Source organism: Anser brachyrhynchus, assembly GCF_964034855.1.
Source record: "Anser brachyrhynchus genome assembly, chromosome: Z".
In the NCBI taxonomy this organism is placed as follows: Eukaryota; Metazoa; Chordata; class Aves; order Anseriformes; family Anatidae; genus Anser; species Anser brachyrhynchus.
In genome coordinates, this window is record NC_137697.1 from 21,126,141 (window position 1) to 21,140,410 (window position 14,270).

A 14,270-nucleotide genomic window follows, 5' to 3' on the forward strand; every position below is an offset into this window, starting at 1 on the left:
GAAACTCAATTCCACCAAAATTCTTTCATAGCCATTAATGGTTCAATATTATCTTTTGTTGTACTCAAGTTACAAATGAGTTGTACTCATTTTCAAAACAAACATTATTAGGGGTTGCATGACATATCCCAAATTTTATTCTGATATCTTAGTGATTACTTAAAAGTGAGTCATGCTCTTCAGAGCAAATGCAACTACTTTGGTATTGATTAGTACATTAGTTATTCTAAAATCTTGATAAAGTTATTTCTTAAGTGATACTGAAGGTAGAGTAGGGTAATTTCTCTCTGGATTAAGTTAGCTAAAAAAAAAAAAAAGAAATCAAACTGATGCATAGTACCCATTCCATTCAATTACCTGCATTTTCTGTGCTTTAGAATCACACAATTGCAATAGGTACCATGAGGAATTTTGTGGCAGAACTTCAAGTAGGCTTAGAGCAGGACGGTTCAAACCTGCCATCAGTGCCACTTCATCTTGCCAGTCAATAGCCTCATTCACTTGGACTAAAGCTATGTGAACTGAAATGAAAACAATGCTTATAAACAGCACATATGTTTTTGAAAAAAATAAATAAAAATCAAGTCTGTCAGCATCTCACTTTTTGTGAAAGCCAAATAGAGTGTCAGTCATTATCCAGCAGAAGATTATTTCAAGATCAGTCCTGTAAAGCAGAGTTTGATTCTATATGAGCCCATGTGGGAGCAGTTTATCTACAGCTAACTAATGGGTGGAAGTTTATGAACAAATTTCAGGTGTATAAAGAGGGGGTCAAAATTTACAGTATTCTGCAAACAGAAGAAACTGAAACATGAGGAAAAAAAGCAGGCAAGAAAGATTGGATTCTGAACTGCGGAAACTTTACAGCAAAACCCACAAACAGACATTAGCCCCCAGAAGATTAGTAGAGTAGGAAAAGCAAGAAAAACCTGTTGTAGGCAGACATTAGCTACTTCTGTATGTTTTATGAGTTTCCACAGAAATATTTTGTTTGTTCCTGTGGATTTAAGCCACGTTCAGCTGCAGTCTGGAAGACCATGTGTTACATGCACACTTCTGTAAGGATCCTGAATGGCTTACTGTTGATCTTATTGATATTGCCTTGAATCTCAGCTTGTGTCAGCAGTTCTTCATAGACATCTCTCTCCTCTTCAGAGATTGTGCCATTCTAACAAAATAAAATGTTGTTAGTCAACAAAAATTTTGCAGGGAGAAAAGCTATTAGTGGGAGTCATTAAAACTACATCAGCTAAGTATTTGCTGGATGCGCGCAAAGGAATTTGTTGACCACATGAACCAAAAGTACCTGCCCATTGTGGTAACTGATTGAGCAATATTTAAAGCATTTTCTGCTTTCTGTATAGTACAAGTATAAATACATTGCAGTATTTTTCATCAGCAGAAAGCACTGTCTTTCATGTAAAAACAAAGCAAGTAATTTCACACTGAAGACCTGGGGAAAAGATTACATTTTATGCCCCAAAAAGGTATCATTCCCTTTGGAACTTTTTTTTTTTTAAACAGAGAAATTGTTAAAAGTGATAGAGGAAAAATTGTCTGTTTTATTTATTTTTTAGACTTAAGTGACTCCTTAAGATTCCTTGATCAAAGTTGAACTACATCAAACTCATACAAACCATATTCTAGAATTGTCTGTCAGTTTGTTAGATTACCATTACTTATCTTATTTAGCTTTTTTTTCCTAATTGCACTAATATTTAAATTTAATGTAATTTTGAAATAATACGACAGCATGAAGAGCAACATGAAGGAACATATGTACTGTGAGAGGTAATAAAATACCACTACCTTAAGTCTTGCACTTGATTGTTTTCTCCTTTTAGCTTCAAAGAGTTCATTTTGATAGTCCTGAGCAAGTTCCTCATCCACATTTAGCAACATTGCATTTGGGTTCCTCAGAGTTGCAATGGTTTGCTCAGCTATTCCCTTCTCAATAGCTTCGTTAATTGCTATTACTGCAGCATGCACTAAAATTAAAAGTACAATCCAAGATTTCAGGAAGCAATTCAAATATTCAAATTAAGTGCTTTTATTTCTTTTACCTCAGGCTTCTTAAAAAGTAAAATACAGATAACATGCTATAGACAGCAGAAATTCCACTTTCTTCATTAAACCATGGCAAACTACCAGTTAACAGGAAATCTCAGTTTTTGTAGCAAGATAACAAAATAATTCTATTAAGTTTGGAAGTAGCAGTAGAACCCAAGAAAAACAGTTTGTATGTACAATCACAAGATTAACTGCAGCTTGCCTAAATCCTACCCTTCCAGTCAGCTGCCACATATAAGTGCTCCGTTCTTTCAGCTTAAATCCCAGGACTGACAGCCACCTCCCCAGGGAGGATTTCAGAACACCAGGTTGGAAACCTTCTCCATCTCATATTCCTCATATCCATTTATTATTTATACTGTCTACTGATTTATTTGAAATGAGTGTTTAATATGTGTAAGACAGTTTGCATATTCCCCCTCAAACATTCCACTCCTAATGCTTCACTTAGGCTGCAGCAACAAAAACGTTTATCTCAGAGGCAGCTTTGGTAGCACATTATGTCTGCTACGTGTTATCCCTTCTCCCAGCTAAGGGTTACTCTTTTACTGACCAAAACCAAAACATGAGTTGTTTTACTATTCAAGTCCTATGTCATTTAGAAGGCAGTTACATGCAGGAATTGAAAGCATTTTTAGTCACTTTCATTAAGAGACGTTTAAGAGATGGGTGGATGCTACACATGGTTTAACAGTGGACTTGTAGTGTTAGGTGGATGGTCAGACTTGATGACCTTAAAGGTGTTTTCCAACCTAAGTGACCCTATGACGTTTTGATCCTACGCAAAATCATTGTTTATAATAAATATTCCTATATAGAACTTTTCAACTATAAGAAAGTTCAAACTCTGAAATTTGTGCCCCAAGAAACATAGTTAAGAGTCCCTAGGCAGGGCACAATCCTGCATAACATGCGTAAAATTGTCTGAGACAAACCTTCTCCTTTCCTAAGAGAGGATCACCATGAGCAGTTAGTGAAGAGAGTCACTGATATAATGGTCCCTACTTCTGTCACCTGAAAGCAGTAGTATGGAAAATTTCAAACAGCTAGAAGAACACACAAAAGGCTCTGCACAGTTCTCAGAACATTACTGCACAGGATATGAGAAAAAGTGTCATAAGCTTCACTATAGCCATTGAGCAGCTCATTAATATAGCTTAAGTGTTAAACCTTTTTGAGAAAACAACAAAACTTCAACTACCAAAAAATGCTCGACTCAAAGATTTGTTCTTTTTCTAGACAAGAATGGAAATGGTCTTGTTTTTCCACTCAGAATAATTACATGATTGTATAAAAATCAAGATCACTTGCAGCTGAGTTAGGTATAGAGTAAGGGCCAACACATCCCTCCCAGATGTTTCCTGCACACTTTTGTTCCTTGAGGAAAAACCTGAGAAAAGGCTAGAGGAAGGGTTTTCTCCATAGCTACGTTTTATCTGGACCAGCATGCCACAAAATAATAACAAAAAAACATGCTAGTAATTATTTTAGTGGCATATTCATCTCAAAGATTTTTCAAACATTACTATATGTAATGTAATTGTTGATGGGTATTTAAAGAACCTATCCCAAATGTGGACAACAGCAGCTCCCCATTATCACCACAGAAGCTTGTCTAAGATTTACTTTCACATCACCAATAAAATGTATTGGGGGGAAAAAACAAGAATGTCATCTTTCCTTACTCTATCAATACTAAACTGCTACATGGCCTGGAGTAGTTTTGCTACTATTCTAAAAAAATCACTTTTTTGGGATCAAGTTTAATTTAGGGTCTGTACATCTGGGTGTATAGCCTTTTAGTTCTTTTAGTATATAAAGAAAATGAAAGACATTTGTTGATGACTAAAATTTTTGAGCATTTTGAAAAACAAAGGTGCAAGAAATTCAGGAAAGTGGAACAAAAGAGCAGACCACTGGAAACTGAAAACAGGCAAATGAAGAATAAGGTGAAGCCACACGTTCTCAGAGTTACTGCAAAAGCTTGTCTAGCTGTTGTTGGATTTTCCATAGCTTGGCATTACACTCATGCTAGAAAGTTGTTCTGAAACAATTTTCACTAGTTCAGTTCAGCACAGCAGCAGAGGAGAAACATCAGCAGCTGGCATGGAGGAAATGCAAGCAGAAAGCCACAATGGTTCTTTCGACTTTCAACGTTAACACCCACAGAAGTTTCATGGGGCTAAGTAAAGATTGCGTTTCTTAAGACATACCAGCCCTGAATCCACATATAACAAAAACATAGGAAAGATGCAATCTCTTCCAAAGTTGTGTAATAGGCCTTGCTGACATAAGTGGAGCTAGCAACACGTAGACAACAGACAGTGTCAAGGTTAGGAGAGCTGTGAGCTTGTGTTGGTGGATGTTGCAAACCTTGGAAACTACCAAGGGAAACAATAAAAAAAACAATTAGACTGGCAAGAGTAGTCTGAATGTATGAAAAAGTTATTGTAAAAACTTGTTTTGAGGGCGCTAAGTTTTACTCTTTGCACACTGATTTCTGCTATTGCTGACAGCACAGCAGGAGTCATTAGCAGTTGTTTCATTTCGTATTTCTTTTTTGCTTACTCCATTTCAGAAGCAGGATGGTAGCCCCCTTTCCTCTGGCAGGATCTCCATGTCAATCTTTCCTAGTGCATGAGGGTTCCCACAGCAGATATTTCCTGTTCTGAGTCAGGGCACATTATCTATAGCACACGCTTTGCCCAAAGAGACAGAACCAGAATCAGGAAACCCTAATTTTCTATGGAGGGCTGAAAACATTTTGGAAGTTAAAGGAAACTACATATAGATGCTATAAAAATCTTTCACAGAAGGAAGTTGCAACCCTTTCATCTCCAGGGAAGGAAGGAAGCTCACTAGAAAAGTGTTTGGTAGTCACTAAGTCTCTGAAAGTTTGCTAAAAAAAGCAAACTGTCCCCACTTCCAAAGACAGTATTTTGAGATCTGGCTTTGCACAAGCATACACAAAATTAAGCTGCAGCAGGCTACAGAGTATATGACAGAATGTGTATCAACATGAGGAAGCATGTTTTAAGTTCAAGTCTGGAAATTTCAGCACACTCGTTTTATGAAGCAGCTTGTTTCAATTACGCTGCTTTGCAAGGTTTAAAAAGTTTTACTGGAACTTAATTATAATGCAGTTGTGTTTTTTCCCTGATGCCCCTTTCCTACGTTAACACTTCCCGATTTCACTAAATGTGTTGTCTTCACTAGCCCATTGTACCCCCTACAACGTGGAGGCACCCACAGAACTCAATTCTACATTCTAGAGGAACACTAGCTACCAAAACACCAACCACATGCAAAAGCTAGGAAGAGATCTTTGTTTGGGGTAACACTTCCAGAGGCTGCATGGGTGTATATATGTTCTTTCCTGCTCAAAAAATGCAGACTGATGAGCTGCAAAAGGCCTTGCAACAATTATGCAACATGATAATAAATGAAAACTTGTCTTTCTCATTATTTATAGCAAGATAGATGCATTAAAACACAAAGTACTTTGTTGGCATTCTTTCAGTATTTAGTAGAAAACAAGAGACATACTTACATGCAGCTTCGTCCACTGATAATTCACTGGCCAGAATCCCACCAATTTTACTAAAAGATGGCATCTGTATGCCATACTTCTCTAGCTCCTTTCGCATGTTGCTGATTTCTTCCTCTGTTCAAATAAAAAAAATATATAAACAAAATCCGAAAAAATCCATTGTGAACCACCATACCTACAAATATGTGCATGACTTTTTTTTTCTTTTGAAAGCACATGTGACTAGGAATTCTTAGCAGTTTTTCCCTCCCTGTGTTGAAGGAATCTAAGATATGGCAAGTATTCCATGCAAATTCACTCCCTTCTGTCCTTCAAAGATGGATGTTTATTAAAAATAGCAACCTCCCATGTATTTAATTACAGCGTGCTTAACAGAAGCTTAGGGGAGGAAAAAGACCATAATGGAAAATATGTACAATGTTAGCAGATTTACAGCATGAAGAAGTTATCTAATACGTGATTATATAAGCAGTTTATTACCTGTGAAGTCTACTTTTCCCAGTAGGTCCTGAATCTGTGGTGCTAATCCTAGTTTGAACAGATATAAACTGCAAAGTAAAAATATTAGAATTAGAAGTCCTGTGTGTTGTTCATGTGTCCACTTTCTGTATAAACAGAGAATGCTTTTGTTAGAAAAGTTGCCACTGTGAAGCTTGTACTTTAACCTTTGATTTTCATGGAGAGATATGGAATAAACTTAAACTAGCAAGTTTTTTTTATGTTGCATTTTAGGTATTACAGTAAGAGGTCTCTTTTGACTTGAAGTTTCAAAGAAGCATCTGTAAGAGGCACTGTCACTGTATCTCAGATCACAGAAGTGTAAACAAGCAATTGTCTTCCACTAAGGGTTTCTAAAGAAACTCAAAAGTTAATATTGGCAAAAATCAGGATGTGAATGCACTTCAGTACAGCTTACATCTTTGGATCTATAGTTTGTTTTTACTTACATCCTTATAGATAGTAGCTGCAGGCACGTAAATCACTGACACCTTTCTTATTAAGTGTATAGGAGCCTGCGCTTTGGTCCTCTCAAACACATTTGTGTCATTAACAATTTTGCTTTTGGAAAATGAAATAAACTCTGTGTAAAAGTGCTTTCCAGGCACTAATATTTTTGTTTCAATATAGAATAAAAAAATTCTATACTCATTATTGCTAGAGCTCTGGGTGATATCTGAAAAACAGCTAAGCATATTTTGCTCAATATCTTCCAAACACTAGACAGGCATTTATCTACAAAAGACTTTTATTATTATTATTTTAATCAGTGAAACTCAATGAGCAAAATAAATCCTGTGAAAAGGTATCAACTCTCAGCAAGTAAATTTTAAAAATAAGACTGAAATAACGTGTTCCTCCAAGAGGATTATTTTGCACCTCTTACTTAAATTACCTCACCCACAACTTCATACATTGCCAATGCGCATTGTGGGTTGGTGTTTGTTTGTTGAGGAGGACATTTGCCTTCTGTTTTCATTTTTAACCTTTTTTTTTTTTTCTGGTCTACTAGTAAATTGCAAGTAGAGATTTGAAAGCAAGTATTTGTAGCTGCTACATTTCAGAGCACAAAGAATCAGCATTTCATCTTCCGTGCTACTGCTGCTACTCCTCTGTCCTGTCATAACCTGGATGGTTGTAACAACACATCTCATGTATACAGACTTTTGGCTGCTGCAGTCCCTCAAGTCATTGTTATGAAAGCTGAGAATAACTGTGCCAATCTCAGATGCAAGATAGTTATATAGGAGGGGGAAAAACGCACAAGACTATAGTAATGAGCTAGGTCCCTTCTTTATCCTAAACTGCCTGACAGTCTTTTCTTGCAGACTTTAAAAGAGATATTACTCTAAGCTCAAGGCAAGGATGGAGCACTGGCTGAGGTGCTGGGTGTCAACAGTAGTCATGGAAATCAGCAACATCATGGAGCTAAGGACACTCAGATGAAAATAATGAATAGTATGAACAGGAGGGACTCGTGGTGGTGGTGTCTTTTTTTTTTTTAAAGCACTTCCCAAGAGTGCTGAGCAATGCACATTACTTCTGACACTGCTTCTTCTGAATAAACTTACTCACCACCAGGTGGTGCTGCAAAGTTGCTTGCAGGGAACAGGAAGACATTTCTACTCTATATTAACATATAATTTCACTCGAAACAGTTTGCTCAATGCTTTTGTAGATGTAGCTTGAGCCTCAGAGAACCCAGAGAAAATCAAAAGCAGGTTGAGAATGATGGACACGATGCAGTGGGCTCAGGGGAGAAACAAAGGTGAAAGGGTACTTCCAGGTGAATCTACCTTTGCATCACCCATGAAGAACTGCAGTTGTGATCAACCAGAAGCTCATAGGTCTTGTTTTAAGCTTAGCTCATGTACAGCATGCCCTAACAAACAAACGTGAAAATAGCATATGCTTTTTATTATTTTTTTTTTTTAACATGTTTGTTATTCTACCACTTCCTAGGAAAACAATGTGTTGAAAATGTTCGGTTTCAGCAGGATAGTTTGTCCAGGATGTAGCAGTGATCTGTTTGTAAAGATTATTTGAAAATTATATATTTAAGGGAGCAGGGGGAGGGAGAAGAATCAAATCTCCAACACCACTTTTTAGGAACAAGAATCACTATTAGCATTTAAATTTAAACAAAGCAGCTCTTAACCTCATTAATCCAGGACCAAATCCAAATCAGCTTTCATAAAGAATAATGCTGCAAGAAATGAGAAATATTTTATTTTTCAGATCTGATTTAAGTATTGATGTTTCAAAAGGAAAAAATAAGATGGTAATTTTACTCAGCAGGAATCCAGAAATCGTTTGCTAAATCACTCCTTCCTGGACAGAGCAGTACTGTATTTGGCTGCAAGTTTTTTTTCACATGCTGTAAGGGCAATGGTCTTCATTTCAGGCTTGAAGCAGGCCATATCTTAAAAATATATTTAAACAGTTTTGCTTAGAGTAATTTCCTGTCTTCAGGCCCTCCATCTGCTCAAAGACCAGCAAAACCTAAATAACATTTCATACAAAAAGTCCTTGGTTAACATTTGGTCCTATTATTTACAGTAAAGTCTACTTCACTCTTCTGAAGGGGACAATTTTAAGTACTAGTTATGTACATTGTTTCAGTAGGTTAAACTATGAAAAATCTCGACTGAATTTGGCTTCAATATTTCTATCTATCAGAATAATAGAAAATATCCTAACTGTGCTAAATTCTTGCAGTTCATTCGAAGGCTTAAGAATCTTTATGCTTTGGGGTAATTACATGGTAACAGTTAAGAATAAATGGAAAGTAGATCAGCCCCTCACCTCTCAGAGAAAGTATTCAATTTTCCCAGGTTACAAGCCTTTGAAATCTGAGCACGCACTCCAAGACATATATTAGAATTTAGCACTTCAACCCTGTGGTGATTCTTCATATAGTGATCATGATCATATGCAACAGATGCAAAGGGAAAAATCCTGCTTGCAGTTTCTGCTTCTAGGTACTGTGGTGCCAGACCCTGAGAACAGCGGGACAAGGAATTTTCTAGGGTCAGTGATCCCTATGCTGGCTCCCTGGAGAGGATGCTCCGACAAACCCAATGAGGCAGGGCACTTGGCACAGATCCAGGGGACAGAAAACAGTGGGTCAGTGGAAGGGGAACAGAGATGGATTCCTGCAGCTCAGTGTTCCTGACACCAACCCAAGAGCAAACACTGCTGGCCAAGTGAGTGCCCTGTCCTTTAAAACAGCCATTTCCCAGCCTGCTTTCACAATGTAGTCTGTGTGCAATTAAATACTGATACCAGAGTTTGATTTGAAAGATATTTACAACATGCATTTTGGGGATCGGTCTGTAAGTAAATGAAGCTCAACAGTTGCTTCTTTGACTCTTACATCCTGCACATGTATGCAGTCACAGGGCCCCACGCTGCCAGGGTGAAGCATCATAAGCAAAGCATTGCCAGTCTACTCCCCTTCAGTGCGCCATGATGCATGATGTATGTTACAGAAGTCTGTTTCTAAAATAATAGCTCAGAAGCATGGAATTATAGCTTTGTGTTGATATGTAGCAAGGAAAAATAATTTAAACAAGACAAACTTGGAAGTGAGAGCCAAGACAACGCAGACTGGTTTTGATACTAGCATAAATCCTGGAACAAGCCAAGCTGGAGAACAAAAGACCCCTACCAGAGGCCAACCCATTGCAAAATTTAGCTCAAGAAGAAAACTCTCGTGATTGCAGAGATTAGGCAGATCTTATAAGGTGTCTAACTGTTCACGTAACATTGAAATCCATGGCTGATGAAGTCCCCCATACACAGGCACACAGCTATTTGAAAACCTCACTGTGCTCTCCCACCTCCTGCAAAACATCTGAGCCGGCCCTTACATCACCCGGGGGGAACGCAGCCCACCGCTCCCGCCTCAGCTGCTGAGCATTACGAGCCCCACGCGCCCACTCCAGGAAATCACTCCAGGCTTACATAAGACACTCGCTGACAGAAGAGACGGCACTGCAAAGTTTTAGGGGAGAGCTGCCCGCGTACGCGCCTCCTGATGCCAGACAGTTAACATCACACCAGTCATAGTAATTTCAAGGGGCAATACTCAAGAGCTGACAAAAAAATATATCCAGGGTTGCCAACTCTGAACACCTAGTATTTTAAAAAAATATGATGAACTTTGGTGGTATGGCTTATTTGTTGGCAGTAAGTGCACGCGGCAGAGTGCAGGAGTGTGCACATCATATCAAGGATTAGACTGTAAAAAATTTCAATTACAGCATGCATTGAGTGGTTTCTGACCTATACCCCTGGGGCAGCTGATGTACCTTTGAATGCTGTTAGGAACACAGGCAAGAGCTGGGATATGTGTTACATATTAAGCTTATGGAGATGTAGTTAAAGTAAGGAAAGGAAAAGGTCTCCTTGTGCAGGAAATGAGCTGGGAGAGCCACAAGAGGGAGGAGCTGTCTGCCCACTCCACTGCCTCTCACAACGGGGGCAGTGTGAGGCAGATGTTCGGTGCTTTCAGTGCTAAACGTCACAAGGAAATCCTTGCAGCTGGACAAAAACAAACCTTAAGGTCTACTTCAGAGATGTTGCTAAAGTCTTTTGAATTTACATTCAGAACTGAGTTGCTCAGAATTTCTGAAGTTTGGAAAGTGTTAAATTTCACATGATTGACCTCATAATACAGTTATTTGGTCCTCTTGTGGGTCAGGGGGATGTCAGTTCACCATTTTCACTCTAATCAGCACCTCTGCCCCACGGTAACACTAATATTTTGCTATGGCTTTCTTCATTTGTTTGCATGTATCAAAACACATTAAGACAAACCAATTTGTGAAGGTAACACACATTTAAAAGGATGTTTGCACTACTTTTGGTAGTCCTTTTTTATTTCAGATATAATTTACCCAACAGCCTTGCTGAAGTTCCACTTTCATCACCAGCTTTAAATTAATGATCTTGTGTATTCAGACAGATTGAGACGTACTGATTACACTAATGCCGTTCAAGACTTACAATCTTAAATTCACCAGTTTAGTTTTAATTCCCATCAGGAGTTACCTTAAAGCATGAATGCAATATATCATCCTAGGTATGTTTTTCCTATCGTAGACATCAGTAGTCTCTGGATAAAAAATCTGAAAAAAAAAAATGCTGTTGAAGGAGAAGCTAGATAACTGGGCAGAAGAATAGCTAAAATGGGCTGTCTGCAAATCCATATCTTTGAAATATAGAAGTTCCACTGTTATTTCTATACACCTATGAATCAAATCTTGTGTTGTACTATTTTAGCTTTATCAGTAATTTTCATGAGGGAGAGTTTAATAGAGTATACAGGTTAGTTATTAAAATGGAAAATAAGGAAGATAGCCAGTATATCAGCAAAACTGTTAGAAAAGATCCTTTGGCAAGAGCTCAGAAAGTAGGGTTTGTCTTCCTACAGACACCCAAAGCCTAGGATACAGTTACCACCTGCAAAGCAAACCAACACCACCCAGTAAGTCTTAAAAATGCAAAGAGCTTAAACAGCAGCACCCCCAGCCGTGTGAGTGCATCATTAACAGAGAAATACACTCGGACAGAGGAGTGTGAAAACAATTTAGTCAAAAAGTCACATTGTAAGTTCCAGTTCTGGTTCTACAACTAATTTGTTCCTGGCCTTGGTCCCAGTCACTAAACACTGCTCCTTCAAGAACATAAAATAAAAGCTTTGGCTACCCGTGAGAGCTGGCAGCATGCTTGCAGCCTGGGCACTCAGAACTGCACAGTCCCACAGGCAGCAGAGCATGACTGAGCTGGTCAGGAGCACAGTGCCCTCTTCATCACTTGCTCACAACAGCTCTGGGAGGGAAACATGGGAAACATTTGGGCCACAACCCTCCTATGAAGCAGAAGTGAAACCTTTTGGAGGAGGTGTGGTGGGGTGGAAATCATCTAGCTAAACAGAGGCCTCAAGCCTTCAAATAGAGCTAAAAAATAGCTGAACTAGTAGAGGTAGGACCCTCCATTTCTTCATGGAGTGTCTGATGGCAGTCGTGTGTAACCCTTTCTGCCTCTGGGTACCTGCACATAGACCAGCCACTGTTCCCCATAGTCCTTCAGGCAGCCATCTGAGCATCCCCTCTGTGCCCAGCCTCAGAGCACGTGGGACAGCCCCCCCACCCCCCTGGCACCCCAGGGCTGCTCCTGGCCAAGGGGGCACTCCCCCCAGGTGCCCACAGGCATCAAAACAGGAGAAAGAGCACAGTAGATGTTTCCATGCAGCCCTTTCTTAAAGGATTTTCGTCCAGAAAAAAGACTCACTGGTGCCCAGAAACAGCAGAGGGGGAAGATGACAAGCGAAGACCAGCAAGAAGGAAGATAAGTATGAAAGGTGACCCAAGAAACCAGCTGGTGGAAGAGGAGCAGCATAGCCACGCAGGGATACCGGAACGTGCAAGGACAGTCTAGAAACAGGGCAGAGGCAGAGAAACTAGGACAAGATATTAGGAGGAAGAGTCAGCAAGAGACATGAGGTAGCAACCTAAAGGAAGCAAATATTTAAGTTTTCCACTTTAAAACATACTCCATTTAGGTCCTCCCTGAGACTCTAGTAGTAATAAGACTCTAGTAGTAATAAGGTACAGCTAAAACGCTGCTGGAATTCCCCTTTGACTTCCCAAAATACTGAGTATTTCCACTCACAGCACTTGTCATCCACAGCAGCCTCAGCCCAAACACACCAAAGCTGTAGCACGTAACTGACACCATCACTGTTTTCAGCATTACCTTCTCTTCAGATTTTTTTTTCCTGAGCCAGCCTTCCCAGTAGACTTACTGTAAACTACTGTTTATATGCAGGCAGATGAAAGGAAATACTGAGTCAGTGCCTTGATCCAGCTTCTTTGCTAAAATCTAACTGCTTACCTTAGGCAGACCAATGGACTCCATTGCTCTTAACCATTGCACGGTATTATCTGTGTGCCGAAAATGAAGTCCTGATCTCTATTGGAAACACAGAAGGAAAAAATGATAGAAAGAATTCAAATTAAGTTCTCTGATTACTGAACGTTCTGCTGATTCCCAGTTTTACGTCCTGAAGATAAGCTCAGGGAGTTTTCCCTCATTGGACTTGGAGACCCAAGTACCACAGCTGCAATCCTGGTAATGAAGCAGCCTAAAGCATTAACAGGCTCATGCTGTCCATCTCATGTTTTTATGTAAGGTGAACCAAATTTGTAAAAATCTAGGTGTATGGTGGCTTAAATGGCCATAATGGCTTAAATGAAGACCTTTAGTGGTCTTCAGGAGCAAAAGGTTACACACTGTCACATAGCATGAACCACTACCTCCAGTATAAAGAAGTGGAGATGCCATCAGCACTACTATTAAGGAGAACACATAAGGAACTCTCACTTGTTGTTCAGGTCTGCAGGAACACCTGCCCCTCTCTACAGACTACACAAGCAGCATTTATGAGAACAAAGTGGGGAAAAAAAATTATATATATATATATGTAATTATTATTTTTTTAATAGTGATGGTAAAGGCGCAAAAGACTGAACTCCAGTTTCAGGAATTTTCAAGAGAAGCATTTAAAAGTAGTCATGTTTCTTAACCGTAGTTCTATTAACCACATGAGAGCAGAGCAACTGAATTTCTAAACTCTCACACAACAAACAGTTATTACATCTCCAAAACTTACACCTTTCTGCCCCCTCTATGAACTGATGTAACACATTCTGTAGTGGAGCTGATGCACATGTGTATGTTTCTATGTTATTGGTTATCTTGGAGTTAATGAACAGCTTGCACACATGCCATCTAAGCTTAATTATTGTCAGCTTGATTTTTTTTTTTTGCTTGAGTTGTAAATTTGGCAGAAAAAATAAATACAGATCTAATGAAGTGAATGTCCTTTCAAGAGAAGAAAAATCAGGAATAGTCATCATGTTTAATTATTGAATTGTTTTTGGCTCCAGTTCTTAGTTAGGAATAATTGCTTAAGTGATAACCTTTATGTTCTCCCTGGAGCCAGAAGTGTAATTTGTTTGGCTTTATAAGCATTAGGTGGCACTAACACAGTTTTTTTCAATATAAAACATTTCTAAATTATCATACTAGCTTCCTAGTGCTTTGCAACTTCCATCTCATCTTGACAGACTTAAAAAAGCAGTAC

At 38.9% G+C, this 14,270-nt stretch overlaps 1 protein-coding gene across 7 annotated transcripts in view; it reads right to left on the bottom strand.

Moving 5' to 3' along the window:
• Window positions 1-14,270, bottom strand: part of IQGAP2 (IQ motif containing GTPase activating protein 2) — a 127,002-nt gene that overhangs the window by 48,064 nt on the left and 64,668 nt on the right. For 2 of the 7 annotated variants that reach the window (XM_080573843.1, XM_080573839.1), the window contains exons 4-10: window positions 13,019-13,096; window positions 11,174-11,250; window positions 6,101-6,168; window positions 5,621-5,734; window positions 1,807-1,988; window positions 1,081-1,168; window positions 358-521 (exon numbers count right to left, since the gene is read on the bottom strand). In XM_080573843.1, coding sequence (XP_080429969.1) covers window positions 358-521; window positions 1,081-1,168; window positions 1,807-1,988; window positions 5,621-5,734; window positions 6,101-6,168; window positions 11,174-11,250; window positions 13,019-13,096 — 771 coding nt within the window. The remainder of the gene's footprint in view (window positions 1-357; window positions 522-1,080; window positions 1,169-1,806; window positions 1,989-5,620; window positions 5,735-6,100; window positions 6,169-11,173; window positions 11,251-13,018; window positions 13,097-14,270) is intronic. The other 5 variants (XM_080573845.1, XM_080573842.1, XM_080573844.1 and 2 more) reach the window with 3 other exon arrangements.